We start from the raw sequence: 27,986 nt of genomic DNA, 5'->3' as shown, positions 1-27,986 counted from the left end.
TAGAAGAAAGACATACTGATACATGTTGCAACAGTGAGTGGATGGTGAAAATATGTGCTAAGTGGAGGAAGACGGAACAGCCATGGTGCATTCCGTTTACTTGAAATGTCAGAGTAAAGAAACTCCTGGAGCCTGGTGGGAAGAGAGAGTAACTACTGAACGGGTAAATGGCAAGGAAACTGTTCTGGACCTAGAGAGAAGTGATGGTTTACCCACACCACGAATGTGTTAACTACCACTCAGTCGTTATCACTTAAAAATGTGTGATGTTTGATGATTTTTACCTTAAAAAAAACACAGAAAAAAATGTTAAGGCTTGAAAACTTAAAAATATGCCTTAAAAATATAAATGAAAAATAAGAGCATATATGTGGTATATACGTATTTATGTGGAAGAACTTCCTTTAGCTGTTACAATGAAGGAGCACGGATGAGAACATGGAGGCTTTCCTGATCACACACCTTCGTCCCAGGTCTGCCCTGTCGTGCACTCTGTACACATCCCCTCTCCTCTCTGCGTCCAGGCTGTCACCGTGAGCTCCACTCTTGGTCTCTGCACAGAACCCCTGCATACACAGCTTTCACACTCTTTAGTCCCTCAGTCTGACTTTTCGGAGTGAGAACTGGCCACGATGGCTGCAGTTAGATTTTATCATTTCTATCTTCACTTCGACGTTTTCATTTTATTTTGGATTTTAGTTTAACAAGCACGCTTGAGTTTAGGGAAGGAGAGAGCCACACTCAACTTCAAACCCAGTTTTAATCTTTAATTGGACTGGGACTACACAAAGACCATTTGCATTATATGTCTGTAGAGCACAGCAGAAACAAACATTTGGGAAGATTTATAAAATTTTGTCCCATTGAAAATGTGATATACCAGTAGGTCAATTTACTCGTTTTTGGGGTGACATTTATTCTGAATGATTTGTTCTTTTTCTTCAGATGTCTCAGTTGTCCATAAATCTTTAGATTCCTTAGCTGGATATCTTTATTCTATTGAAAAGACAGAAACAGAACCCATCCCCAACTCTAATTTTGGGGAGATTTTCTTTTGGCAGGTTATATCTGATCAAATGAAAAGCATTTATTAGTTTTATATGGTAGTTTAGATTAAATGTCCATGCTGTTTGATGAACTTTTATCTCATCTAATTAAGAGATGTCTCTTATTCAAATCAAATCTTTATCAATTTTGATGATATCCATAGCTTTTCTTCTCCTGTGCAAACAAAAGAAAAATCCCGTGCCCAACCTAAGACATATCCTAGTTTCCATTCTGAGGTCAGTGCATCTTTAAAGTTCATCAGCTGATTTAATCCTGTCGTTTACCCTGCTGTCCAATGTTTCCCCATGGTTGTTGTTCCATTCTCATTAGCATTTAGAAAATACAAAGTTATCAAAGCATTATGAAATCTATTTCTGGGGGCATTTTTCGTCCCTTTCTGTTTATTTAACATATCCTTTAGAGTTCGATTTGATCTTTCTATAACTGCCTGCCCTGTAGGATTGTGTGGTATGCCTGTGATATGTTTTATATTATAATAAACAAAAAACTGTTTTGTAACATGAGGGGGCTGGCTTGTTGGGGTATCTGTCCTGCCCAGTACCCCACAGCCGGCAAGCCCCATAGAAAATCAATCACACAGAGATCTCTATAAGTTATAAAGCTGATTGGCCCATTAGGTCAGGCTACTTATTAGTTCTTATGACACATATTACCCCATTGTCCTTATCTACGTTAGCCGTATAGCTTGGTACCTTTTTCAGCTGGGCAAGTTACATGCTGCCTCTTCGGTGGTCTGCACAGGAGTGGCTGAGGAAGTTTCTTCCTCCCTAGCCTTCTCCTATTCTCATTGCCCTGCCTCCACTTCCTGTCTGGTTGACCCACTTATACTTCCTGCCTGGCCAATCAGCATTTTATTAAAATACATGATTGACAGAATACAGACAATTCTCCCGCATCACTGTTTCATTTTCTTAGAGACATATGCTGAACCATTATCTGTCTTTATTTGTGCAGGTATACCCATGATGGCCATAATTTCTAGTAAATGTGTGATTGCTGAATCAGTTTTTTCCGAACTCAAATCAGTTTCCCATAGAAAACTTAAATAGATATCAACAGTGTGGTGTACATATTTTAATTTTCCACCTTCTACAAAATGGAACACTTCGACCTGCCAGATTTCATTTCTTTGAGTACCCTTTGGGTTACTTCCTTTATCCCTTGTTGACCTACATTCATTAGTACCATGCCTGTCTTTGTCACACCTTCTGCATAATTCATGAAGGAAGGGTGTTCTGAAATGTTTTGAAAAACATTATTTTTAGGGACTTTTTCTTTGCAATCCATTTTAAGGTGATCTTGTTTGCCACAATTGAAACACTTGACATTTCAATTTTTCTTTAAGCCTCTGAAAATCACCTCTCCTATCCAAGTATCATTTTGATCATGAGATTCAATATTAATTGTATTTTAAATCCATTCCTCCAAAGGTGCTGACATTGCCAATTTAATAGCCAATTATTCTTTTGCAGTGAGAATTAACAATTTCAAAATCTAGAGATTCAATTATCATTTGTCTAGCTTTTGAATTTGCTATTTACTGCTGATTCTTTTTACTGAATCTATTTGCTGATTCTATTCTACTTACTGCTGATGTCAATCTTTGTGAGGAATCCATGAAGGTTTCTTTTGGGCCCTGTATGTCTTTAGCAAATGATTCAACCTTGGTTCCTATTTCTTCATTCTGTTCCAAGCATTCAAAGCTGATGTACAGATGAAAGTCAGGATGTGACCATGTTATAGGGATTGTGTTCACTACCACTGTGGGACCCACACCCCTTATTCTCAAAGGGGCAAGAAGAAATTTCTTAGCAGAATGTTTTCTCAAGAAGATAGTGGCCTTCCCCTCTCCCAACCAGGATATTCTGAGTACAAGGTCACTTACCTCGGCCCAGTCAGCCACCTGGTACAGGCTGACAAAGACGGCCTAACTCAAGAACAGTGGCCTTGGTCTAAAAACAAGGAAAAAGCTGACATAACAGAATGTGAATGAGCAAAAGTCTTTGTACCCATGCCAAAGCATCTTCAAAGATTCTCTTTGTAGTTATGCCTTTAAAAACTTACCCCACAGAAGAGATACAACTCCTCTCTACCTTGTTGCAATGGGGATGGAGATGAGTTCCAAACATGTTTGTATTATGCTGATTAAACCTTGCTTATTACGGTCTGGGCCTTTCTGGTGGTCTCTCCCTGGGGGTCGTAATCTGGGCACAACACCATCTAAACTCCATTCAAGAGGGTCCTGATGATTTCTTCTTGGCCATGTAGGTACCAAGGATACAGGTGGTATACAGAAATACCTGCAGACAAAATGCCCATGCGCATTAAATGAATTGAAGAAAGATGTCTGTAGAAATACCACTAAGCTATTATCTCTAACAGTTCACCTTTTTCACGTTTGTTTTTGCTTCTGCAGAGGTACCTGCCACTAGATTAAAGTTGTGATGTGGTTTGTTAAAGATGGCTGCATCTTAAGTTCCACAAATTAAGTCCATTGTTAAAGAATGTTTTCCCAATTCAATTCATAGCTATAAGATCCTGGAATTGGTCTTGGCCCTATCTTTTGAGGGGGGCATGTTATTAACTTACTCTTCAGTATAGTTCACAAAATGTGGCAATTTCTGAATGTGAATGATAGATGATTTTTGGTTGACTGTACTACTTTACTTTCATAGTTGTTAGAAATTATTTACTGAGTTGGTACGATGGTCATAATTTTGTGCCCATTTACAGGTACTTGACACTTGCAAAAGCCCATGAGAGAAGCACATTCCACATATAATGTGAAATAACCCGAGACAGCATAACTGAGGAAGCGCAGCAGCTGAAGGCAGAAGAGTCTGGTCCAGCACAGAGAACATCTACAGGACTTTCGGTGAGAAGGCAAAATCCAGGACACAGTGTCAGTGTGACTTCCAAAGAAAGCATCTTTTCAGCCTGAGCACGTTCCCAAAATCTTTGGGACATACTTATATTAGTAACCACTATTTGTCTGGAACGCAGCTGTTTGTCCTGTTCCTTACCTGGGGGTCCGGTCAACAGAAACACTCTCGAGTGCCATAGGCTTCTTCACAGCATCTCCCAGTTTAGTTAGAGATTTCCCACTTGCTTTAGCCCTTGCCTGCCACGCATGAAAACCTCACAGGGAGTTTCTTGTGAAGTCTATCCTCACTGACACACAGAGAGTTAAATCTGTCTGAATTCCATTCTTCAAGGTCTCCACTAACAGCATTGAAGAGGTAACACATTAACCAAAATTTTAGCAACCCAGGCATGACTTTGCACTTTTCTTCTAATCTCTCATAGAAACTTCTGGCCTTTGGGCAATGTGGGTGTAGCTTTTCTCTTATTGGATTGTCTCCCTTTAACTGGGAAGGGCTTATTCAAATTAAGAAACAGATTATATAACAACAGGAACTCTTTTTTTAATTTTTTTTTTTTTTTTGCTGTGAAGTTCCTTAAAGTGAACAGCTTTTTCACAAGGTAAGTACTGAACCAAATCTTTTTTCCTAATAGACACACACATATGCACACACACACACACACACACACACACACACACACAAACAGACACACAAGCACACACAGACACACACACAAACATACTCACACAAACACACACACACAAGCATACACACAAAGACACACGTAAACATATACATGTAGGCACACACACAAACACTCATATGCATGCACACGCACACAAACAGACACACACATGCACACACACAGGGACACACAGGTACATAAACAGATCTACACAGACACCCACACAAACACACACACAAACACCCCCCCCCCACACAAACAACTGTACACACACAACCTTTGGCACCAAGAAAATACTTCAGCACAAGAAAACTTGTTTTTTGTACTTGTATTATGCAGGGTTATTGTGCTTCAGGACTGCCTAAGAATTGTTGATTTCATTTCTACTGAATGCATTATTACAGAGGTGCAAAAATGAAGGATTTAGAAAATTAGGTTTGAGAATTTATTTGTAAGAGACAAATTAGCTTCTTAAGGAAGAAACAGAGGGATAACAGCCCTCACAAACCAGCATTATATCCAGGGAAGAGAAGCACGGCACTGATGCTAGAGTTGCTTTCTCTATAGAAGAAACCAGTGTGCACTTGGGGACTGTGATGCCGAGGCAGAATATAAGGACCAGGAGAATTAAATAGATGAGGAGCAAAGATACTCCTCACCTTTGTTGGGTGAGATTTTGGTTACGATCATGAATTACGTTTGCAGACAAAACATTTGCCTTGATCATTGACAAGTTTTGACTTGTATTCTATCTCATCTGCCTGTAACCCAGTGGATTATGGCCCGTAAAGCACATATCAGAGCAATCAAGAACCATGTACAATCTATTTTACTATGGGGAAACTCAGTATAAAAATAAGCATCTCTAAATATGCTGCCTAACTTTTTAATCCTTTGGACAGTTATAACTATGAATTTAATGTAACTATGTGTGGTTAGTTATTGTTAAGACATCTCTCTCTCTCTCTCTCTCTCTCTCTCTCTCTCTCTCTGTGTGTGTGTCTTTCTTTCTTTCTCTGTATTTCTATCTCTCTACCCATACAAACACTTGGGCATATACAACTACCCTTTTCTTTTTCAGAAATAGTGGGTGTACACGCCCTACATAAAGTACCTGAGTTCCTCAAAATTGAGCACATCATTAAGCTTTGACTGTATTTATCCCTGCTGCCCTCTCTTGCCCTCTCTATTTTGCAAGTCTCCTCCCTTGCCCCAAATAGTCCTCCTCCTCCCTCCACCTTCTGCTTTCTCTCTCCCTCTGCTCCTTCTTTCCCTCCTTTTTCTGCTTCCCTCTCCCTTCTTTTCTCCAATTTAATCTACTCTAAAACCATTTTTAGGCAATGGATTTTCAGAGTTTATTTTCTTTTCATTATATGTACAAAGTAGCTTGGTCATATCTACTCCCCACTCCCTCTCTTGCTCCCTCTTTTTAATTCCATCTGCCACGTCTACATACATCTTCCTCCAGCTCTCAGGCATCTTCTTGCTTTACCACCCACTGAGTCCTATTAGTTTTGCCCAAATGCATATAGATGTGGACCATTCACTGGGTCATGAGCAGCCTACCAAAGGTGACCCCCAAAAGAGAAGTGACTGTCACTTTCTCAACAGCTCCCAGCTCCCTATAGCTCTTCAATTATGTATGGAACGCTGGGAGCCCCTTCTCTCTCATACTGCAACTTTTAACTGCAATGATTTTGTTCAAGTAACCGTGATGGTCATGGGTTCAAGTATTCAAGTATGCAACAGCCATGTCATGCCAGGAGGATGGCACTTCACAGCACCTTCCCCATTTTCCAGTTTGTAGATTCTTTCTACCTGCTCTTCTACTCTACTGTGCTCAGAAGTTGGCCGAGCCTTGAGGTGAAGACAGGGCCCTTTCTTTATGAACTACAACTTTGCTTTATGCTGACATGTGCTGAAATCCTTCTCTGGGGCATCAGTCCAAGCATCCCAAATTCCAGTGAGCAGAGTCTCTGAGGAAAACTCCTAGAGCAGATACAGCTGGCACCACCGAGCTACATCTCCCACTGCCAGCAGCAATGTTCTAAAACCATGTAGGCAAGGAAATTCAAGCTGAGATTTATTGTTATAGTAACTATTCGTTTAGCATGTCAGGATTTTTATCAATTTGCCACTAATTAAGCAGCTCATCAGTGACATCCTCTCTGTAGGATTCAAGCATCTCCTGGCACAGCAGAAGAATGGCAGAGGCAAAGTTGCCCAACCTCAGCACCACTGTCAGTTGTGTGCCCTTCCTGGGGAGACATGAATTAGTATCTACTTACACCAGACAGGGCACCTCTGGCAAATGAAGAAAACTATTTCATCCACAACCAGCTTGGTGAACTAAGGACTTTACTGAGGTGACTTCTAGAACCATGGGTGACTCAACGGTGTTCGTAATGACTCAAAAGCTTCCTTCTAGAGCTTCCTGCCTGGGTTGTCAGAAACTCCACTGAATACAATCCTTTCCTATCAATTGTTGACTGTGTTTATCAGCCTGGGGAGTTGTCTTGTGAATCTGGTAGTTTTTATGATCTTCCTTAAACTCTTGCGTTTCCTTAGCTTTCTTAGATTCCTAAGCTTAGTTCTTTTCTTCATAAGACTATAAGTTCAGAGGAAATAGCTACACAACACTACCCATTTTGACAGGCTTACTCTTCCTATGAATGGATTCACTCACTCCCTGTTTGAGGATGTTGAGGGGGATTCTGACCTGCACCACCCAAGAGTATTTCACATGTACATTCCCTATCTTCAGCCTGTGACAGCCCAATGTCTTCCCAGTCTCAGCAGCAGGGAAGCATGCTGAGCTCTGGCTGAAGATCAGTGAAGGACCTAACTTCTCAAGGACTAACACTTGAGAAGCATGAATAGAAGAGAAAAAAACTGGGGCATTTGGCAGTTAGCTAGAATTCACAGATGTTTAGAATGTGAAAGTCAACAATACCATGGAACAAATTTTCTACTGAGAGGAAATGGAATATATACACACACACACACACACACACACACACACATATATATATATATATATATATATATATATATATATATATATATACACCAACTTGGCCTTACACACTTTATCCTTCTGCCTCAACATCCCAAGTACTGGGGTTATAGTCATGTGCCACCACACACAGAAGCCAGTTGTCTTAATGGAATAAATTGAGTTCTGTGAGTTCTTATCATACTGAGTTCCTTAAGCCTTCAAAGGAAAGTACTGAAGATCTTTACCAAACTTTCTTTCCCTGCAGTTCCCAAAAAGCTGTTCACAGAAAGGCATTCATGAACTAGAGGCTCCATTTTTCCTTCTTCAATCTTGACACGGCTGAAGTACTCTGGGAAAATAGGCAGTAGGCCCTCAGGAGAGAAGTGTGGGGCTCAGGGAGGGCTCCAGGGTGGACCGGAGAAGTCTTGACCTGTAGCAGGAGAAAGTTGATGATCAAATGCTTTGAGAGTGGGAGTGTATAGTTTCTCTCTGAACCTGCGGAAACCCTCTGTAAGTGGAGCACCAGGGACCATTCTCACGGTGGCTGCAGACAGGGCGGTTAGTCCTCAGAACTGACTGTGACTAAACATCATGTTGAGACTCCATCATTCGTTCTCTCTCATTCTTATTCTGTTGACTTTGTGAGGCTGGGCGGTAAGCTTCATTCTGGCGGTGAATTGACCTTTGGAAATGGACAGTGTTAGCATGGAGAGCATTATGATGAAATACTATGGAACATGATCCTCTATTAATGGCAATAGGATTAGCGAACAGATTGTATCACTTGGCTCTGTGTCGCCAACAATCAAATACCTGTAGCCAAGTGACTCCCACTCTCCCTTTCATCCTGTTAATTACCCCTAAAAAGAACATGAAATATTCACATTCTACACTATAAGAATGATGGAATGATTTCATTGTCAATGTTTTTATAACATAAAGGTTGGAGTTTAGGATTTCTCTACATAAGTGATGATATTTATAGTAGTTTGCTATTTAAATAAAAGTGCACATACTTGAAAAAATACACCGGCTGGTAAGATCAAGGATATTGTTTCAAATTGCACAACAGCCAAACTTTCCAACAAAAAATGTAAGGTTTTCTGACAGCCTTTGAGACTGTACAGGGAAAGGGAGTTTCCCCCAAGCCCAGCACCGGAGCTTCTGGTCTCAGTGACTCCTGGGTGTTTAGTTTACTCTCCTGACCCCACTGGCCCCATCTATCCCAGGATCCACTGCTCTTTTTCTCTGATTCTTTGCTGTGCTCTACCTTCAAGCCATCTGAAATGGGAGCATCAAATTCCCTTGACAGACTCAGCAGGATCCCTTATCCATGCATAATGACCACATGAGCATAGACACATGCATGCATCCCCCCACACAGTGCACACACAGCTAGCTAAAAACACATCCACTTACTTAACCCTGCACTCTCACACTTCCTATCCTCTTCTACTTCTTTAAAAAGTGGATTTCATAACACACCTAATGATTTCCACCTTATTTTGAAAACCAATATCATAATTAATAAAATCTTTGGTTTTGAAGAGAAGTGTGCCTACAAGAAAAAGCACTATATTTTGGGCAGGCTCCCTTAGAAATCTGTTTCTACAGTCTTACACTGCAACTAAGTCTCAAAAGTCCCATTAGGTGATTTTTAATAGGATAAAATGAAGACGAACTGATGAGGGTACCCAGTGGGACACACATGGGCAACCCTGAACTTGATTGTGTATTCTGTAAAATGAACTCAGAAAGACCTCTTTTTCTTGCCTTCACATAGAAATGTAGACACAAAAAGAAAACCACATTCCAAAGAAACAAGCAATTTATGTCTCTGGGCAGAATGTGGCAGTTTTAGAGGACAGCTGAGTTATTCTTAGCATACACTCTCCATGTGGTAAACACATTTTTGAAGCCTATTCTCTGCTTCTGATCAAATGCAGTCTAACAGTCAAATGACTGAACAGTGCCTACTGCCCTGGTCCTTGCTGCTAGCCATGTTCTAGGATTTTGATGTGTTCAGTTATGAGCCTTCTTGCATGAGGATACAAATTTTTCTTGGTTTTACTCCTCTCTGTGAGTTTTCATGTTTACCATGGTTTGCTGTGATTGTGAACAATGCATTGAAGTTATCTGATATTCAGTTTCCTTAACTGAATAATGAGAAATAACCAGTTCATGTGGTCATGTGATTATTAAAGACAGTGTGTCAGAAAGGATCTGAGCTGGGCATGTAGCTCAGGAATATAGAGTTTGTCTAGTGTATGCAAAGCCTTGGTTAGACCTTCACCAGGACGTGGAGGAGGAGAAAGGGAAGACAAAAAAGAAGAGTCGGGTGTAATGGGTGGGACCATTAGAGGGGAACAATGGACTGTAGTTTGCTGGTACTCTGTTTGCCTCTTGAGTCCTCCAATCTGACAAATAAACCAGTTTTTAGAAAGTCACATTTTAACCAATGGAGACACTAAACTGGTTTGGCACAATCAGAGGGTGGTTCTGGATGGATAATGATTTTGATCAAGGAACATATTCCTAGAATGTCTCCAACCCTGCCACGAGGAAGGCAGATGTCTCTTCAGTGTAGCTGCTGTCCAAACACCCTGATAGTACACACTTAAGAATAAGGTGGGTTTCTTTCCTCTTTAGGAAAACCAAGCAATTGCTGCCATGGCAGGGAAGCCAGTCCTTTACTACTTCGATGGCCGGGGTAGAATGGAGTCTGTCCGGTGGCTCTTAGCTGCAGCTGGAGTAGAGGTAGGTTCTGAACTGAGTATTTTAAGTTGAACCTGCAATTGATTTTTACCAAACATTTTCCTCATATGAACCATCAAATTGTCTTGCTGGATGACCCAAATTAAAGCCTGCCAACTATTAAGTGATCCATATATTTATCCTAATAAATTAATTGTTTTCATTAGCAATGAACTTCTCAGCAGTTAAGAGCACTTATTAGCCTACAGAATGGGGAAAGATCTACACCAATCCCACATTGGACAGTGGGTTGATCTCCAAAAGAGACAAAGAACTCAAGAAATTGGTCATCAAAAGAAGAAATAATCCAATAAAAAATAGGGTACGTACTTAGAGAACTCTCAATAGATGAATCTAAAATGGCTGAAAAGACACTTAAGGAAATGCTACCAGAGAAATGCAAATCAAAACAACTCTGAAATTCCATCTTAAACCTGTGAGACTGGCCAAGATCAAAAACACTGATGACAACTTATGCTGAAGAGGCTGTGGGGTAAAGGGAACACTCCTGTATTGCTGCTGGGAGTGCCAGCTGGTATAGTCGCTTTGGATATCAGTATGGTGATTTCTCAGAAAATTAGGAAGCAACCTTCCTCAGGATGAAGTAATACCACTTTTGGGTATATATCCAAAGGATGCTCAATCGTGCCACAAGGACATGTGCTCAACTATGTTCATAGCAGCATTATTTGTCATAGCTAGAACTTGGAAACAACCTAAATGCCCTTCAACTGAAGAATAGATAAGGAAAATGTGGTACATTTACACAACAGAGTACTACACAGCAGAAAAAAATAACGACATCTTGAAATTTGTGGGCAAAAATGGATGGATCTTGAAAACATCAAGATTTTTTCACATCTTGATGTGAAACTCATTACATTGAGTGAGAAATGCAAATATAATATGTACTTACTCATAAGTTGCTTTTAGGCATAAACAAAGAAAAACCAGCCTACAATTCACAATCCCAGAGAACCTAGACAACAAAAATGATCCTAAGAGAGACATACATAGATCTAATCTATGTGAGAAATAGAAAAAGACAAGATATCCTGAGTAAATTGGGAGCATCGGAGAACGGTAGAAGGGGAGGAGAGAAGAAAGGAGGGGAGCAGAGAAAAATAGCTCAATCAAAACAATTTTTTAAAAATGGAAAAAAGAGCACTTGTGACTCTTCCAGAGTACCCGAGTTCAATTTCGTACACTTACTTCACCCCTGTAACTCCAAGTCCAAATCTGTGAGTTCTCCCAGCCTCTATGTAAACATACACACACACACACACACACACACACACACACACACTCCCCAGAAATGAGAGAGGGAATAAAAATATATCTTCAAAAACACAAAAGAAGTCTAATTTATCAGTGCTTGTACACACACATTAGCTTCAGTCTGATGGAGGCCTGGGTCATTGGTGTCACCATCCTACTCCTCCATATCTTGTCCTACTGGAAAGTCCTGGGGCAGTGGCATGCATGAATTGTCCTTTATGAAGACGATGCCTTCTCCTAATCTAGAACAGCTGCTGAGGCTCATCTGAGGCGATGCCACTCTGGCATGAGTTCTCTTGACATTCCTAAAAGCCGCTATGGGAACATGGCCTTCCTCTCTGCAAATGAAAGACTTTTCCATGTTGTGGTCCACATTTTCAACTTTAAATGACTGTTCCTGTGAATGTTCCTAAATGTCCCACTACACTTCTACTTTTGTAATTGGTGGCATTCACCAATTCTGAAATTCTGCTATAACCTATGGAACTACCTTTGCATAGCTTATGGTCGACCCAAACAGTGTTGTACAGGGCTTCAGAGTACATGAAATCTGAGATTTCCTTCAAGAGATTACAAAAGAAGAGGTGTATATGAAACTCTGTAATTTGAGAAGACAATTGTTGAATGTAAGTAAGGGGTACAATGAGAAACATAATAATTTTCTGTTGTTTGTATATATATATATATATATATATATATATATATATATATATATCCAACATGACAATAATTAAAGGAGTGAGGCATACATTCTTTGGAAATGAATGTAATTACAATGGAAATACACACTCTGGAAGAGGAATGGGCAGGAGACAAAGTACAAACCTTCTGTTAACCATGAAACAGGTTCACTCATATTATCCAGAGAAGTCAGGTTGTCTGCTGGGTCCTGCGGATTCAGGGCATAAAAGGACACCTGCAGTGCTGACTTTGGAAGCACACTGTCAGCATAAGAACCACAGCTTTCATCGTAAAGGGAATCAGAGACAGTTTGTTCTGGAGCCATTCCAGTGAACACTGCCAGGGAACACAGATTTAGGCTACTCTAAACTCCATGTTCTGAGTTTGTCTTAGGGTTTCTATTACTGGGAAGTTACACCATGACCACAGCAACTCTAGTTATTAAGGCTGACTTACAGTTTCAGAATTGATTCTATTATCACCTTGGTGGGACATGGAGGCATACAGGCAGACATGGTGCTGGAGAAGGAGCTGAGAATTCTTCATCTTGATCTGCAGACAATAGGAAGTGAACTGTGTGTCACACTGGATGTCCCTTGAGCATATGAGACCCCTAGAATGACACACTTACTCCAACAAGGTCACACCTACTCCAATATTAGGTCATACCTCCTAATAGTGCCACTTCCTATGGGTCAAACACTCAAATACATAAGTCCATTGGGGCCATACCTATCCAAACCACCACAAAGATGAAAATGACCAAAGATGACCACCACAAAAAAGCAGTTTCACTGAGTTTTATAGTTTTACAGAACAGAAAAGATTGTAAATCAAGGCAAGTTTGAAAAGCATTGATGGGCACACCATAGAGGCAGGGACAAAGTGATGAGGGGAGCTATTCTAGAGGCCTATCAGAGTCTCTAATGACATTCTTTGCTCTCAGATTAGTGTCCTGATAAGTTAATACCTGCAAAGACATTTTTATCTATTACCACAAGATATTAAGTCCAAGTTAATAGCTTCTAAAAGGTTTTATATATTATCACAGGGTGCTAGTTCAAATACAAGGTGGGGCAAGGGTTGTCTGTTTCACAAAGTTTAAAAGTAGTCCTAGATAAAGTAATTAAACTCTGAACTTAACATAACTCCAATCTCTTCCCAATATTGAAATTCCAGTCTGCCTATCAGTCTGCACAGACATAGACTCCTTAGAGAACTTTTTGTCCACAGCCAGATACAGCATTGTTTGCTGAATTTTCGTTTCATGGTATATGAGATGACATGGAATCAAGCTATTTATAGGGTTAAAAGGCAGTGTTTCCAACTGTTTGAGTAGAAATCCAGTGGGGATCTCTATATTTCAGCTGATCACTGCTTCCTAGAGCTGTTGTAAGGGAAAGCCTTCTCAGTGCAGCCCAGAGGGACCCCACAACTGGGTAAGAGGTTTTCTGAGAAGGAAGTCAGAAACTGCCAAGACGTCTTGTCTGTGGGATGTAGTGATCAGAAAGGCAGGGCTACAGTATGGGCCCCATGTTTCATTTGGGTTTCTGCTGCCTCCTAAGCATCTAGCAAAGTGTTTACCAGAGGCTCATATTAGCACCCTTGCACAACCACTTTGTGAATATATTGTCTGTGTGGCCTAATCCTGTTCCAAAGCAATGAAGAAACAGAAGAAAATGGTAGCGCCGTCACAGACTGTTTTCTTTGTACAAACGGCCAATCGTTTTCCCAAGTAACCAGATGGCAGCCTTGTGTTTCAAGAGTTCCAAGCCTCTGGGCAGAGTGAGCTCAGTACAGGAAGAGCAAGTGGCAGTGATGCCAGCTTCCTCTCCTGCCTCTCAGCGTGACTGAAGAGCCTGCTGAGAACAGGTCGCCCAGATCCTCTGGCGGTGATCTACTGTGCACACATGATGGTCGCTACAGCCCCACCCATCAGCAGCAACCTCACCATCAACATCACACTCCAGCCCCATCCCACCTTGCCCATCTTCATGGGGCCCTGAGTGTGATACCATGTGATCATATAGATCCACAAGAAACTGATGCATGGAGCATGCTCAATAACCCCGATGTCCTGACATCTTACAACCAGAAACTCCAGAAAAGTCAAAAAGTCACTGAAAACAACACTATTGTATTACGTAACAATACTTGTTTTCTGTGGGGCACGGAAGGTACTGAGTGTTTTGAAAACATCCCACTATTCGTCTTTCTTTATTGTTTTTACTGAACCATACATTTTTCTCTGCCCCCTCCCTTCCTCCCTCTCCCCTGTCCCATGATCCCCACGCTTCTAATTTGTTCAGGAGATCCTGTCTTTCTCTATTTCCCCTGTAGATTAGATCCATGTATGTCTCTCCTAGTGACCTCTTTGTTGTCTAGGTTCTCTGGGATTCCCACTAGTCTTCTAAAGAAGAATACACTTCCTCTAATTTACAAATGATCAAAGGAAGTCTTTCCTGTGTTGTTATACCATCTCACTGTGAGCAAGAGACATGACCACAAGTGGAAGTAAACATGTCAGCAAGAGTCTCACACCATGATGACTCTTTCCGTGGACGTTTGGCTGGAATGTGCAGTATTTTCCTTCCTCTGGCATTCTTATCCCCTAGTCTTTAATCAGCTACATAGGTAGAGTTCTGGGAGAGATGGTGTTGCCTACAAGAAGGAAAAGCGATGTGTTGTGACCACGACTCCTTTTTTTAAATATCTGCTCTCAATTCCCATAAACCCTGATTAATGCACCCGTGTCCTTGGAAATTAAAAAAAAATTTTCCTTTTCTCACATCATCTACGGATCAGAGCCATTAAAGCGAAAAGCCTGGAATGTAATAAAATTAATTAATTAAGATGTGTTTATTCTTTCTGTATTCTAGTTTGAAGAAAAGCTTCTGAAAAGTCGAGATGATCTGGAAAAGTTAAAAAATGGTAAGAACAAAGATCTGAATGTTCCTGAGAGGATTTCTGGTGGAAGCTTTAATCACTAGACATTACCTATCTAAGTGTAGAAAATTATCAGGTAATAATTGACGAAAGGGTGGTAGATTGTATGTCATGAATCTCTGTGAGCATTTGTACCTGGAGGCTTTTAGATGCCTCACCCAGTCCTGCTGTTGCTTTTAAAATAACCACTCTGCGGCTTTATATTAATTACAAACTGTTTGACCTATTAGCTCAGGCTTACTATAACTAGCTCTTATATCTAAATCGATCCATTTCTATTAATATGTATACTGTAATGAGGCCTGTGGCTTACCAGTGGTGCTCTGGCATATTGTTTCTTGGGTGGCTGGATGGCAACTCTCTCAATCCCACCTTCTTTCTCCCCATATTCAGTTTGGCTTTCCTGTCTAGCTATATTCTGCCCTTTCATAGGCCAAAACAGTTTTATTCATCAACCAATAAAAGCATACAGAAGATCATCCCACATCACAGATCTGGTAAATATCTCAGTTAAAAGGGCTGAAACTCTCTCTGTGTTTGCTGAAACCACCCCTAAAGCCATATGAATGACCTGTCTCTGTTCTTCCATGCTTGCTGCAGTTAGCTTGGGTTCCCACACAGCCTTCCATCCACATTAAATTCACTAGATGCCAGGATCAAATATTTCAGCCACTTATTCTGAGTTCTAATGGGTTTGACAAATGTATTCCTAGTAATACTGCTTTATAGGATTAACAGAAAGGTTATGCTGATTATGTGGAATACTGTGAGGGAGGATGCAAGAGAACAGGAAGAAGATCAACACAGGTGTGTGAGGGTTTCGGGTCTACCCAGCACATGCTGACCCTTGGTGTCGGTGAAAACACATAGGAAACCTACACAGAAGCAGCTTTATGACCTTTTCTTGATGTCATGAACAGTCAGAGACTCTGAGGCCCTCCTTTTATTTTCAAGGTACCAGCTAATGGTACAGTTATACCTCCTTCAACTTCATCCCAAAATACACATGAACATGAGTTAAATAGACTATCACATCTTGTGCAACAATACAGAAGTACTGTCAATATGAAATAAAAACATCAATAAAATAAAATTCTAGAACTTAGACACTAAAGGCACAAAAAAATACGTAAATGCTATTCCATTGAAAAGTTAGTTATCAAGTAATTAGTTGTTTTAAAATTTTCTGTTCTTTCATCAGATACCTTTTGTTTTGTACTTTTAAATATGTCTGACCGTGCATTAACATATGTGTGTGTGTGTGTGTGTGTCTGTCTGTCTGTCTGTCTGTCTGTCTCTCTGTTTGTCAGACTGTCTGTCAGTCAGTCTGTCTGTCTGTGTATGTATGTATATATGTATATAATATGCCCATAAACATCTTATGCTTCTTTCTCTTTGATTCATATGATAGATGGGAGTTTGATGTTTCAACAATTGCCCTTGGTAGAGATCGATGGAATGAAGCTGGTGCAGACCAGAGCCATTCTCAACTACATTGCCAGCAAATATAACCTCTATGGGAAGGACATGAAGGAGAGAGCTATGTATGATGCATTTACTCTGGGAAATATTTAGGTTCTGTCTTGAATGAACAGAACCATGACAAAGGACTCATGACACAATGCCTGGGTGTTTGGGCATACGCACACTGACTTGACTTAAGAAGAAAGCTATGGAATTGAGGGAAGAATATGAGGGGAGATGAGGGAAGAATAGGAGGGGTTGTGTGTGTCGTGTGGAATAGGAGATGGTGGAGCCTGGTTTCCCTTTGTTTAGTCTTCAGAAGCAACATTCTAGCCAATAGTTTTAGACAAAGAACAACTCTTTGTGTAGTGGTATAGTATTTGTGTTTTAATAAATAAACCTTGCCTGAAGACCAGAGGCAAAGCTAAAGCTCCCAGAGATCAGGTAATGGGGATGTACACCTTTAATCACAGGATTTGGGAGACAGAGGCAGATGAATCTCTGAGTTCACGGCCACCCTGGACTACACAGGATCAATGCAGAAACAAATCTAGGTGGTGGTGGCCTACACCTTTAATCCACTACTAGAGGTAATAAAAAAACATGAGTAGAGAGAGAGAGGCTTAGGCTGCTTAGTTTCCAGTCGCCCAGCCTTGGTAGGGGTAAGACTTCCCTAGTATTTGACTGTTTTACTTTTCTGGTTTTTGCGTTGAAACCCAATATCTGACTCTGGGTCTTTCTTAATCATGCTATATCTTTGACTAGCAGCAAAGAGAAGGATCCAAAGGGCTGATTTTCCAGTTCTGACAATTACATTCATGACCCTGGGTTACCATGTGAATCTACATATGGTCAGGTCTCATAGAGTTTGGTACAGAGACACCAGGGTTGCAGGAAGCTTTTTCTGGGAAGGCTGTTCAGAGCTGTCAAGACTGAAGTAGAGGGCTCCTCTCTCCCGTGTTAGAATCACACCATTTACACCAAATCTTCTGTGGAACTGTGGGTTTTTCTCTAAAAGTAAAGCATCATGTCACCAATAATCCAGAAGTTTCATTACCAGATAAGCACACAAGAGCAATAAAAACACATCCTTTGGAGTGATTGTTCATAGATGTGTTATTTTTGTTCAAGAAGTACAATGTTCAAAAAGTAGAAAATGAGTCAAATTTTATCAGAAGAATCAATGACGAGAAGAACATTGCTTACTATCACTTGAGGTCATTCAGAATGGAATGTTACTGGAGGTGGTGGTGTTTGCCTTTGTCTCAGCACTCAGTGACAAAGGCAGGAGAATTCTGTGTGTTTAAGGCCATTCTGTTCACATAGTCTACAGTCTAGTCAAGCTACATAAAGAGATTCTGTCTCGAACAACGTTCTAAAATGATTTATAATCAGCAGTAAAAATCTATTATTATGGGCTCCATATCCCCATTAGAGGAGAGCTATTTTACCACTGCCTTTTATGCTTTTCAAGTATAAGAGCTTAGGCAAGAGGGATGTGGAAGGACACATGTCTGTTTTTCAGCATTGATATGTATACTGAAGGTATGATGGATCTGGATGAAATGGTTCTCTATCAACCTTACCTTCCCAAAGAGGAGAAAGAGGGAAACCTTGCCAAGATCAAGGATAAGGCAAGAAACCGCTACTTCCCTGCCTACGAGAAGGTGAGTGCAAGTTGCTTGACCTTTAGCGCATTCAGAGGGTCTATTCGTCCTCAGGGGACATCTGAGCAGCAAACATAGCTGCAGCAAAAATGCCTGCTTTCTGTCTGCATGTACAATGGCAGGTGGGGATGAAAGCTCTCCGATGCCTCCCTTGTTAGGAGAAGGAATGTCACTCATGAACCCTTAACCTGGAGGATCTATTCCCCCCTCAAGTGTCCTATTTACTAACAGCATCATTCTGTGGGCTAGAGTTCTTACCATCTTGATTTTGGGGAGAAATAAATCTGCAGTCCCAAAGGAGGCAAAAGGTCTGAGTGTCCTTGGGTTGTTGGTCTTCACTCCCACAATGCACTTCATTGTTGTTATTTCAGCATCCAAGCACTCCAGGCATTGTGTAAAGGTAGAATATCAAGAGCTATTGACATAGTTAGAGTAAATAGCAGGCTTCATGTTCCCACAAATTTCTACTTTGCTGTGACTCACCATAGAATTTTCACAGTCACATTTAGAACTTGGACTATGTAAGCATCTGAGCCACACTAGAGGCTGGACCTGATTGGACAGAACTCTGCAATCTTTTGTCTCAGGAGCATCAACATGAGAGTAATACATCAGAAAATATTCTTCTACCCCAAGTAAAGGGAGACCTGAAACAGGTTCCCATTAGGAGAGTATCATACTGCTTCAGGATGGGTGCAGAGAGGCTACACAATCTTGACAGAGCCACAGATGGAAAGACACAGTGAGGAAATGTGAAGAAAAACTGATTGCCAGAATCAGCAACACATCTCTCAGATTTTTTAGAGAAACTTGCATAAGAATAGGCCTGCAGTCTTACCGAGAAGCCATTGACAATGACACTGGGACTGGTTTCCTCTGCATATACTGGATTTTTGGGATCCAGTCTGTTTGGATGCTCACCTTCCTGGACCTGGAGTGAGGGGGGAGGAACTTGGACTTCCCACAGGGCAGGAGACCCTGACTTCCCTAGGGGACAAAGAGGGAGGAGGAGAGGGAGGGGGGGAGTGGGAGGGCGTTGGGAGGAGGGGCGTAAATGGAAACTTTTTATAATTTAATAAAATTACAAAAAAAATGTTAAAGAAAAAAGAATAGGGAATTAAGTTCTGTTTTCATATCCATGTGTACGTGTGTTTGTTGTATGTGCGCCATCCTATGTAGAGCTCCAGTTCCAGATGAAGAGGCCATGTTTCAGAAACACACTATGCCAGGCCAAACTGAACAAGGAGAAATGTCCAAGTATGTCAGTGTGGCCGGAGCCTTGCAGACAGAGGAAGAAGCCCTTGGCTTCAGAAGGCCATTCATCTCCACCTCACTGCCCACGGCATTTCTCCTTCATTTCTCCTTTATTCTGCAGGTTTCAGCAATGCTGAGATATTTCAGAGAATAGCTCCTATTGTCCTCATTTGTTCTGTAATAGCTTGCTTAGCAATAGATTATTCTTCCTTTGTTCATTCAACAAATCTGAATTCATTGATGTGTATCGGATCCAGGGAGTAGATAATAATATAGATGCCCATTTCCTCCGTTTCTCCCTCTTGGCGCTTGGAATCTGACAGATTAGGATTTATCCCATGAAGAGATGTTCTCTATTCATTACAACTTGTCCCCTATACTGTGAAAACAAAGATCCCCTTGAATATCAGCAAGACACGTAAATTCCAATATCATTTGGTTCTTTTACCAAGAAATCATTCAGATTTCTATAGATATACATTATATCATATGTATTTGATAACATTATTTTTAATTGGTAGTGCTATGGTAAATTTTTTTCTTTATTCTTCATGACTTTTACATTGAAGGATTATTTTAAGAAATATTGCATATTACTCAAATAATTTTTATAAAGACTTTCATTTATCTACAAAGGTAGAGATAGGCATGGCAACACAATCCTGTAAGTCAAGCTCAAGACATAGAAGATGGAGGATCAGTTCAAGACTAGGTTAAGTACACAGTGAGTTTGAGGCCAGCCTGTGCTACAGGAAATCCTGTCTTCAAAATATGAAAAGAGGAAGGAAGGAAGGAAGGAAGACTAGTTAGTTAGATTAAAGAACACATGAATACATGGATATCATCAACATGATGCTGAATTCAGCATCCTGTGGTGCTGGTTATGTTGTATGAGTTCATTCTTCCCCTCCCCCACCCACACACTCTTCTTTCCACTATGGTGTTTTCTTCCCTAGCATTCTCAAATTAATTGGAGAAACACACATGCAGTGGACTCTCTGTTGCTTCAGCACTGCAGCAGGAGGATGCCTAGTATAAAGAACCTGAGCTAGTGTTGCGGAGGAGAAAAGGATCAAGCTTACTCTTGATGGCGTAGATATAAGGACACTGGGAGAGCAGAACAAGAAGGAATGTAGTCACTGAAGCAGTTGGCTCAGGTGTGAAGGGCGTATTCACACAGGTGACACCACTTCCCACTAAGAGACTGCAGAGTACAGTCAGGGGACACCCTCAAATGTCAGAGCTTCACCCCTTTAAAGGGGAGGCAGGAAGAAATAGTGAGGCTGGAACAGAAAGTTTCAAACATGTATGAAAAGCAGTGACGGCCAGATGGCAAAATAATGGGTGAAACTCTGCTTCTTGAATTTGTTTGTGAGTCAGAACTGACAGAAAAGTGTGGGGTTCCATACACACATGAAAAGGCAGGAGAAGGGAATTTGGTTTGAAATCCTCAGAAAAAGCCATAGAGGCCCATTCTGATGGCTGTTAGTCTTCAAGATCTAACAAACATCTTGAATCCCACAGGTGTTAAAGAGCCATGGACAAGATTATCTCGTTGGCAACAAGCTGAGCAGGGCAGATGTTTACCTGGTTAAACTTCTCTACCATGTGGAAGAGCTGGACCCCAGTGCTTTGGCCAACTTCCCTCTGCTGAAGGTGATCTATTTCAAACACTCTGAGGGGCAGCCCAGACCTTACCTCGTGGGATACAATAGTTTGACCCAACTCCTAGTTTCCTCCTGCCTTCATATCTACTGCTTGCCCCCGGTTATACCTACAAAATGAGATTTTAGACCCTAGGTATCTCAGGAAGGACACTTGGTCTTGTATAATGAAAAGAGCTTAAGGCTTCACGCTCTCTCCCCATAACCCATTCCAGCTTGGTTTTGACCCTGATTTCAACAAAATTCTCTTTATCACTCCTGCAGCCTTCTCAGTCCAGACTGAACTTATCTGGGGAGGTCTTTTTTTTTTTTAAAGTAATTTTATTAAATTATAAAAGATTCCATTTACGCCCCTCTTCCCAACACCCTCCCACTCCCCCCTCCCTCTCCTCCTCCGTCTTTGTCCCTAAGGGCAGTCAGGGTTTCAAGCCCTGTGGGAAGTTCAAGTTCGTCCCCCCTCCCTCCAGGTCCAGGAAGGTGAGTATCCAAACAGACTGGATCCCAAAAATCCAGTATATGCAGAGGAAACTAGTCCCAGTGTCATTGTCAATGGCTTCTCAAAAAGACTCCGGGCCAGCCACATTCAGAGAATCCGGCCACATTCAGAGAATCTGGTTGGATCACGTGCTCGTTCAGTCGCAGTCCAACTGCCCTTGGTAAACTCTCATTAGATCCGACCCCTTGTATCAGTGGGTGATAGCATCCCTCGCAGTCCTTCGTCATTTTCTTCCTCTTCTGCTCCTGATTTGGACCTTGGGGGGCTCAGTCCGGTGCTCCAATGTGGGACTCCGTCTGTATCACCATCCATCGCCAGATGAAGGATCTATGGTGATAAGCAAAATATTCATCAGTATGGTTATGGGCCAAGGCCGGTTCAGGCACCCTCTCCTCTGTCCAGAGAACAATCTGGGGATCTCTCCTTGGACCTGGGATCCCATATATAATCAAGTTTCCTATAAACCCTAAAATGACTCCCTTAGTTGAAATATATTCTTCCCTGATCCCATATTCATCCTTCCTCCCTTCCCCCCATCCCGGTCTACCGAGCTTTCTCCATTCCTCCCCTACTCCCTTCTCTCTAACCCTCTCCCCTTCCAACAACCCTCCCACCCACCCCCCATGCACCCAAGGTTACCTGGGACTCTTGACTATTTCCTACCTCCTGGCGGGTAGCTAAATAATCTTCATCAGGTTCGTCTTCTTATTTAGCTTCTCTAGGATCACGAATAATAGGCTCAAAGACCTTTAATTATGGTTAGAATCCACTTATGAGTGAATACATACCGTGTTCCTCTTTTTGGGTCTGGCTTACCTCACTCAGTAAAGCGTTTTCTATGTCCATCCATTTGCATGCAAAATTCAAGATGTCATTATTTTTTACCGCTGAGTAAAACTCTAATGTGTATATGTTCCACACCTTTTTTAACCATTCTTCTATTGAGGGGCACCTAGGCTGTTTCCAGGTTCTGGCTATTACAAATAGTGCTGCTATGAACATAGTTGAACAAATGCTTTTGTAGTATACTAGGGAATCTCTAGGGTATATTCCCAAGAGTGGAATTGCCGGGTCCTGAGGGAGGTTGACTCCCAGTTTCCTGAGAAACCGCCACACTGATTTCCACAGTGGCTGCACAAGTTTGCATTCCCACCAGCAATGGACGAGTGTTCCCCTCACCCCACATCCTCTCCAGCATAGGCTATCATTGGTGTTTTTGACTTTAGCTATTCTGACAGGTGTAAGATGGTATCTCAAAGTGGTTTTGATTTGCATTTCCCTGATCGCTAAGGAGGTTGAGCATGACCTTAAGTGTCTTCTGGCCATTCGAAGTTCATCTGTTGTGAATTCTCTGTTCAGTTCAGTACCCCATTTTTTAATTGGGTTAATTAGAGTTTTAGTGCCTAGTTTCTTGAGTTCTTTGTATATTTTGGAGATCAGACCTTTGTTTGATGAGGGGTTGGTAAAGATCTTCTCCCAGTCAGAAGGCAGCCCTTTTGTCTTACTGACAGTGTCCTTTGCTTTACAGAAGCTTCTCAGTTTCAGTAGATCCCATTTATTCATTGTTTCTCTTATTGTCTGTGCAGCTGGGTTCCTACTTAGGAAGAGGCCTCCTGTGCCTATATCTTGTAGACTACTTCCCACTTCTCTTCTATCAGGTTCAAAGTGGACAGATTAATGTTGATGTCTTTAATCCATTTGGACCTGAGTTTTGTGCATGGTGATAGGTATGGATCTACTTTCATCCTTCTACAGGTTGACATCCAGTTATGCCAGCACCATTTGTTAAAGATGCTTTCCTTCTTCCATTGTATACCTTTAGCTCCCTTGTCAAAAATTAGGTGCTCATAGGTTTGTGGGTTAATATCCGGGTCTTCTATTCGATTCCAAAGGTCGATTTCTCTGTTCTTATGCCAATACCAAGCTGTTTTCAATACTGTAGCTCTGTAATAGAGTTTGAAGTCAGGGATGGTAATGCCTCCTGAAGTTCCTTTATTGTATAAGATTGTTTTGGCTATCCTGGGTTTTTTGTTTTGCCATATAAACTTGATTATTGTTTTCTCAAGGTCTGTGAAGAAGTTTGATGGGATTTTGATGGGGATTGCATTGAATCTATAGATTGCTTTTGGTAGAATTGCCATTTTTACTATGTTGATCCTCCCAATCCAAGAACAAGGGAGATCTTTCCATTTTCTGGTATCCTCCTCAATTTCTTTCTTCAAAGACTTAAAGTTCTTGTCAAATAGGTCTTTCACTTCCTTGGTTAGAGTAACCCCAAGATATTTTATGCTATTTGTGGCTATCGTGAAAGGTGATGTTTCTCTGATTTTCCTCTCAGCTTCTTTATCCTTTGTGTATACCTTCTTCTCTGCAGTTCATGGAACCTTCTCGAAGATTGACCACATACTCGGTAACAAAGCAAACTCCCACAGATACAAAAAAATATTAGTAACCACCTGTGTCTTGTCAGACCACCATGGATTAAAATTAGAATTCAACAACAATGCTACCCCCCAGGAAGTCAACAAACTCATGGAAGTTGAACAGTCAACTACTAAATCACCCCTGGGTCAGGGACGAAATTAAGAAAGAAATTAAAGTCTTCCTTGAATTTAATGAAAACAAAGACACAACATACTCAAACCTATGGGACACTATGAAAGCAGTGCTAAGAGGAAAGTTCATAGCAATAGGTGCCCAACTAAAGAAAACGGAGAAAGCACACATTGGAGACCTAACAGCACACTTGAAAGCTCTAGAAAAAAAGAAGCTGATTCACCCAGGAGGAGTAGAAGACTGGAAATAATCAAACTGAGGGCTGAAATCAACAAAATAGAAACACAGAAAACAATCCAAAGAATCAATGAATCAAAAAGCTGGTTCTTGAAGAAAATCAACAAGATTGACAAACCCCTATCCAAACTAATCAAACGGCAGAGAGAGAACTTGCAAATTAATAGGATCAAAAATGAAAAGGGGGATATAACCACAGACACAGAGGAAATTCAGAGAATCATTAGATCTTACTACGAAAGTTTATATGCCACAAAGTTGGAAAATGTAAAAGAAATGGGGAGGTCTTTTCAAACTTTTATGTTATCAAACCTTTCATTTCTCTCTACAGTGACCTCCCTCACTGACATATTTCCACAATCCAAAAACTTCTCATCTCTGTGTTTGTATGTGTTTGTGTGTGTGCGTATGTCTGTGTATGAGTTGTATGCATGTGTTCATCTGGTTTGTATGAATGTTCTTATGCATATGGAAGACAGGAGTATACATAGGATGCCTTCTTGAAACACTCTCCTTTATGTCTTTTGTGGAAGCCCATGTGGGACCCAGCATTCAGCTGGAGTCATTACTGTCTTAAAGAAGTCATTTGAGTTCAAGCTTACTTGCTTGCCTGCCTGTATCCTTCTGGGCTGTGAGAAAGTTCTGATTAAGTCCATAAGAAAGAACATTTTTGCCCAGATGAAAGAACATATTATCTATTAAGAGAGCACATTATCTATTAAGATTTGGGCTGGGTATGCCAGTTGGAGGCACTCTTCCTTAGAGATTAGAATGTACTAAGCTGAATGAGGTAATGCACCTACTTGAGATTCCTCCCAAGGACAGTGCAGGGAGGTCGGTAGCTGACTGGACTGCCCTTTGTTCTGCCCTTTGCCCGTTACCAGTAATTTGCTGGCTGAGAAATAAACTTGGTGCTGTTTGGTATTTACCTTCAATCCTCACTGTCTATCCTATGTTTCTATATTTATTTCTCTTAATCTGCCATTTCCTGTTACCTCGCACCCCCTCCCAGGTACCCCTTGCTGATCCCTGCCCAAAGGGGCTCTGACAATCTTTTGCGGAGTGGGCCACTGAGTCAGGAGCTCATCTATTCAGCTAGGCTGACTGATCAATGAATTTCAGAGCTGTCTTCTCCACCCTCCATACCACAGTCCCGGAGAAAAGACACATACAATTGTACTTGCTTCATGTGGGTTCTGGGCATCCAAACTCACATCCTTATGCTTGCATAGCAGGACTTTGCCCCCTGAGCCATCCTGCAGCTCCCTTACTGGCTTTATTTGACTGTGTTTTGTGTGGTGCTTGTGATTAACCCTTGCGTCCACCAGACAAGGGCTGTACCAGTGGGCTCTCCTGCCAGCCCCCGGCAATTCCACTTCTCTTCTTCAGTGTGACAGCCTGTTGTGACTGGACCCAGGTTTTCCGTTCTATTTTCTCCCACTGTTCCGGACCCTATTGACCCAGATCTTCGTTTTATCTATTTGGGTTTGTCTAGGTATCAACAACATCTGGGAAATAAACTGATCCTTCTTAAATTGTAGAGAAGTGGCGAGTCTACAGATTAAAGTCCAAAGATCAAAGCGCTGGGAGCAGAATGAGTCTTTAAGATATATGGGAGACAGCTCCATTTTTCCCTCTCAACTTCATCCTGAGTATCTGCCTCTGACCTCCACCTGCTGCAGATGGAGGGGATCAGTTGGTCTTTTCACTGGCAGGGGTTCAGGACTGCACATGTAATAATAGCTTTTTCTTCAGCTGCTCTCTGAGGCTCTGATTTGTTTCTTACAGGCACTGAGAACCAGAGTCAGCAACCTCCCTACAGTGAAGAAGTTTCTCCAACCTGGCAGCCAAAGGAAGCCTTTCGAGGATGAGAAATGCGTAGAAGCAGCAATGAAGATTTTCCATTAAATCAGGCAAACACGATGTGTAACAGCCCCAAGGTCAACCTTCTAACGCTTTGCAACAATGAAGTGTTTTGATTAAATGTTGATCCTGCTTATTGTGAGGCCAGTACGTTTTCTGAAGTTTGTGTATTTTGCTATTTGGTTGTAATCAAAATTGAAATCACTATCACTTCCTGGAATATTTCTTTGAATTTCAATAAAACAGAACAAGCTTCTTAGACTCTGGAGTATTCAAATATCATTATGAAATAGTTGTCATATCCTTATTAAACACAAGTACGTAGAAACCTGCCACAGATCGGCTCAGGGAGCCACTCAGACCGTGGGAGAAGCAGGGCGAAGGCTCAGGAGAATTCAGGAATCGGTGAGGAAATGACAGACAGACACATTCAATGTGGATTAATATGCTGCTTTAACTTTACTTTTTTCAGCATAAGATTTATATTCTTTTACAATCAAAAAAAACTTGGCAAAGACATACATCTTCAGATCATAAAAAAAAAGAAAAAAAGAACAGCATAAAACAGTTTACAAAGAGAATCTTTGAAAATGCTTTGACTTGGGTACAAGGACTTTTGCTCTCTCATATTTTGTTAAATAAACTCTTTTTCTTGCCTTCAGAGAGGCCATTGCCCTTGAGCTAGGCCATCTTTATCAACCTGTACCAGGTGGCTGGCTGGTTTGTGCTAAGTGACCTGTGTTCAGAATATCCTGGGTGGGAAAGAAGAAGGCCACTATCTTCCTGGGAAAACTTTCTGCTAGGAAATTTCAGAGACATAGTCTCAAACCTCTCTGAAACCCGCTCCACATCACTGACCTCAACTCTCCTCCCTTCTCAATTCTCAGGGTCAGATGTTGTAATCAGCCTAGGTTTTTTTCTGGCCATAAGGAAACCTTCATAAGCCTCCTGTTCAACTGCACGTATCCCCCAGGCAAATGTCTAGTGGGGGTTGCTGCAGCTGTTTTCCTACAGAAGGCTTCTAAGGTTTCTCCTGATAAGAGCAACTCCTTTTGCTCCACATCATCAAGGAATTATTCTAACGATGATCCCCAATTCCAGAACTGGCTACTTTTTTTAAAGGCTTGAATGAATGGTGGGGCAGAGCCCAAAATGTCCTCAGCAGTCTTGTTTGTATCCGCAACTGCCTGGAATAGTTTGATCTGTTGGCAATATGCAAGAATCACAGAAAGACAAGGAAAGAACAGACATATCGGCGCCAAAGGCAGAGAGGTGGAGTCAATGCAAAAACGGCTCAGGTGGCATCATGACCACAACAGATTGCCAAGGGACAGCCTGGGACATAACTCCGTGGAGCGCAGGCCCCAATCCTAAGGCAACAGTCCCTCCAGTCAGCATTTCTGCTACACTGGCGTGACAGCCGTGGATGTAGCTGAAACCTTCATGTCAAACTTTGGCTCATACAGATAAAACTTTTCCTGATGACTAGTGCCCTTTGTGACCAAATACAC

The 27,986-nt window shown here is 41.4% G+C and overlaps 1 protein-coding gene and 1 long non-coding RNA gene across 4 annotated transcripts; one reads left to right on the top strand and one right to left on the bottom strand.

Annotated features, from left to right (window-relative positions):
• Positions 1-746: 746 nt before the first annotated feature.
• On the bottom strand, positions 747-4,371 carry LOC148119101 (uncharacterized). 2 transcript variants are annotated; one of them, XR_015735445.1, is made up of 5 exons: positions 4,092-4,371; positions 3,133-3,368; positions 2,954-3,038; positions 2,657-2,771; positions 747-996 (listed from the first exon to the last, which is right to left on the bottom strand). It is a non-coding gene; the product is annotated as an uncharacterized LOC148119101 (long non-coding RNA). The 2 variants fall into 2 exon arrangements; XR_015735444.1 differs by lacking the exon at positions 2,657-2,771 and having other exon boundaries at positions 4,092-4,367.
• Positions 4,372-4,420: 49 nt separating this feature from the next.
• LOC146890737 (glutathione S-transferase alpha-3-like) lies at positions 4,421-26,736 on the top strand. 2 transcript variants are annotated; one of them, XM_087898026.1, is made up of 7 exons: positions 4,421-4,551; positions 10,265-10,372; positions 15,208-15,259; positions 16,686-16,818; positions 18,264-18,405; positions 21,184-21,315; positions 26,401-26,736. In XM_087898026.1, exons 2-7 carry the CDS (start codon positions 10,286-10,288, stop codon positions 26,518-26,520), a joined length of 666 nt encoding a protein of 221 aa, XP_087754152.1. In that variant the 5' UTR covers positions 4,421-4,551; positions 10,265-10,285; the 3' UTR covers positions 26,521-26,736. The 2 variants fall into 2 exon arrangements, with proteins under 2 accessions (XP_087754152.1, XP_087754153.1); XM_087898027.1 differs by lacking the exon at positions 4,421-4,551 and adding an exon at positions 6,963-6,983.
• The last annotated feature ends 1,250 nt before the right edge of the window (positions 26,737-27,986 follow it).

This window comes from Myodes glareolus, chromosome 18, assembly GCF_982192425.1.
Source record: "Myodes glareolus chromosome 18, mMyoGla1.1, whole genome shotgun sequence".
Lineage (NCBI taxonomy): Eukaryota > Metazoa > Chordata > Mammalia > Rodentia > Cricetidae > Myodes > Myodes glareolus.
The sequence above is the reverse complement of the archived record's forward strand: the minus strand, read 5'-3'. Positions and strand labels throughout refer to the sequence as shown.

Coding starts and splice junctions, on each gene's coding strand:
- LOC146890737 (XM_087898026.1), top strand. CDS start 10,286: ATGGCAGGGAAGCCAGTCCTTTACTACTTCGATGGCCGGGGTAGAATG. Junction 10,373..15,207: donor TAGCTGCAGCTGGAGTAGAG/GTAGGTTCTGAA, acceptor TCTGTATTCTAG/TTTGAAGAAAAGCTTCTGAA. Junction 21,316..26,400: donor CCAACTTCCCTCTGCTGAAG/GTGATCTATTTC, acceptor TGTTTCTTACAG/GCACTGAGAACCAGAGTCAG.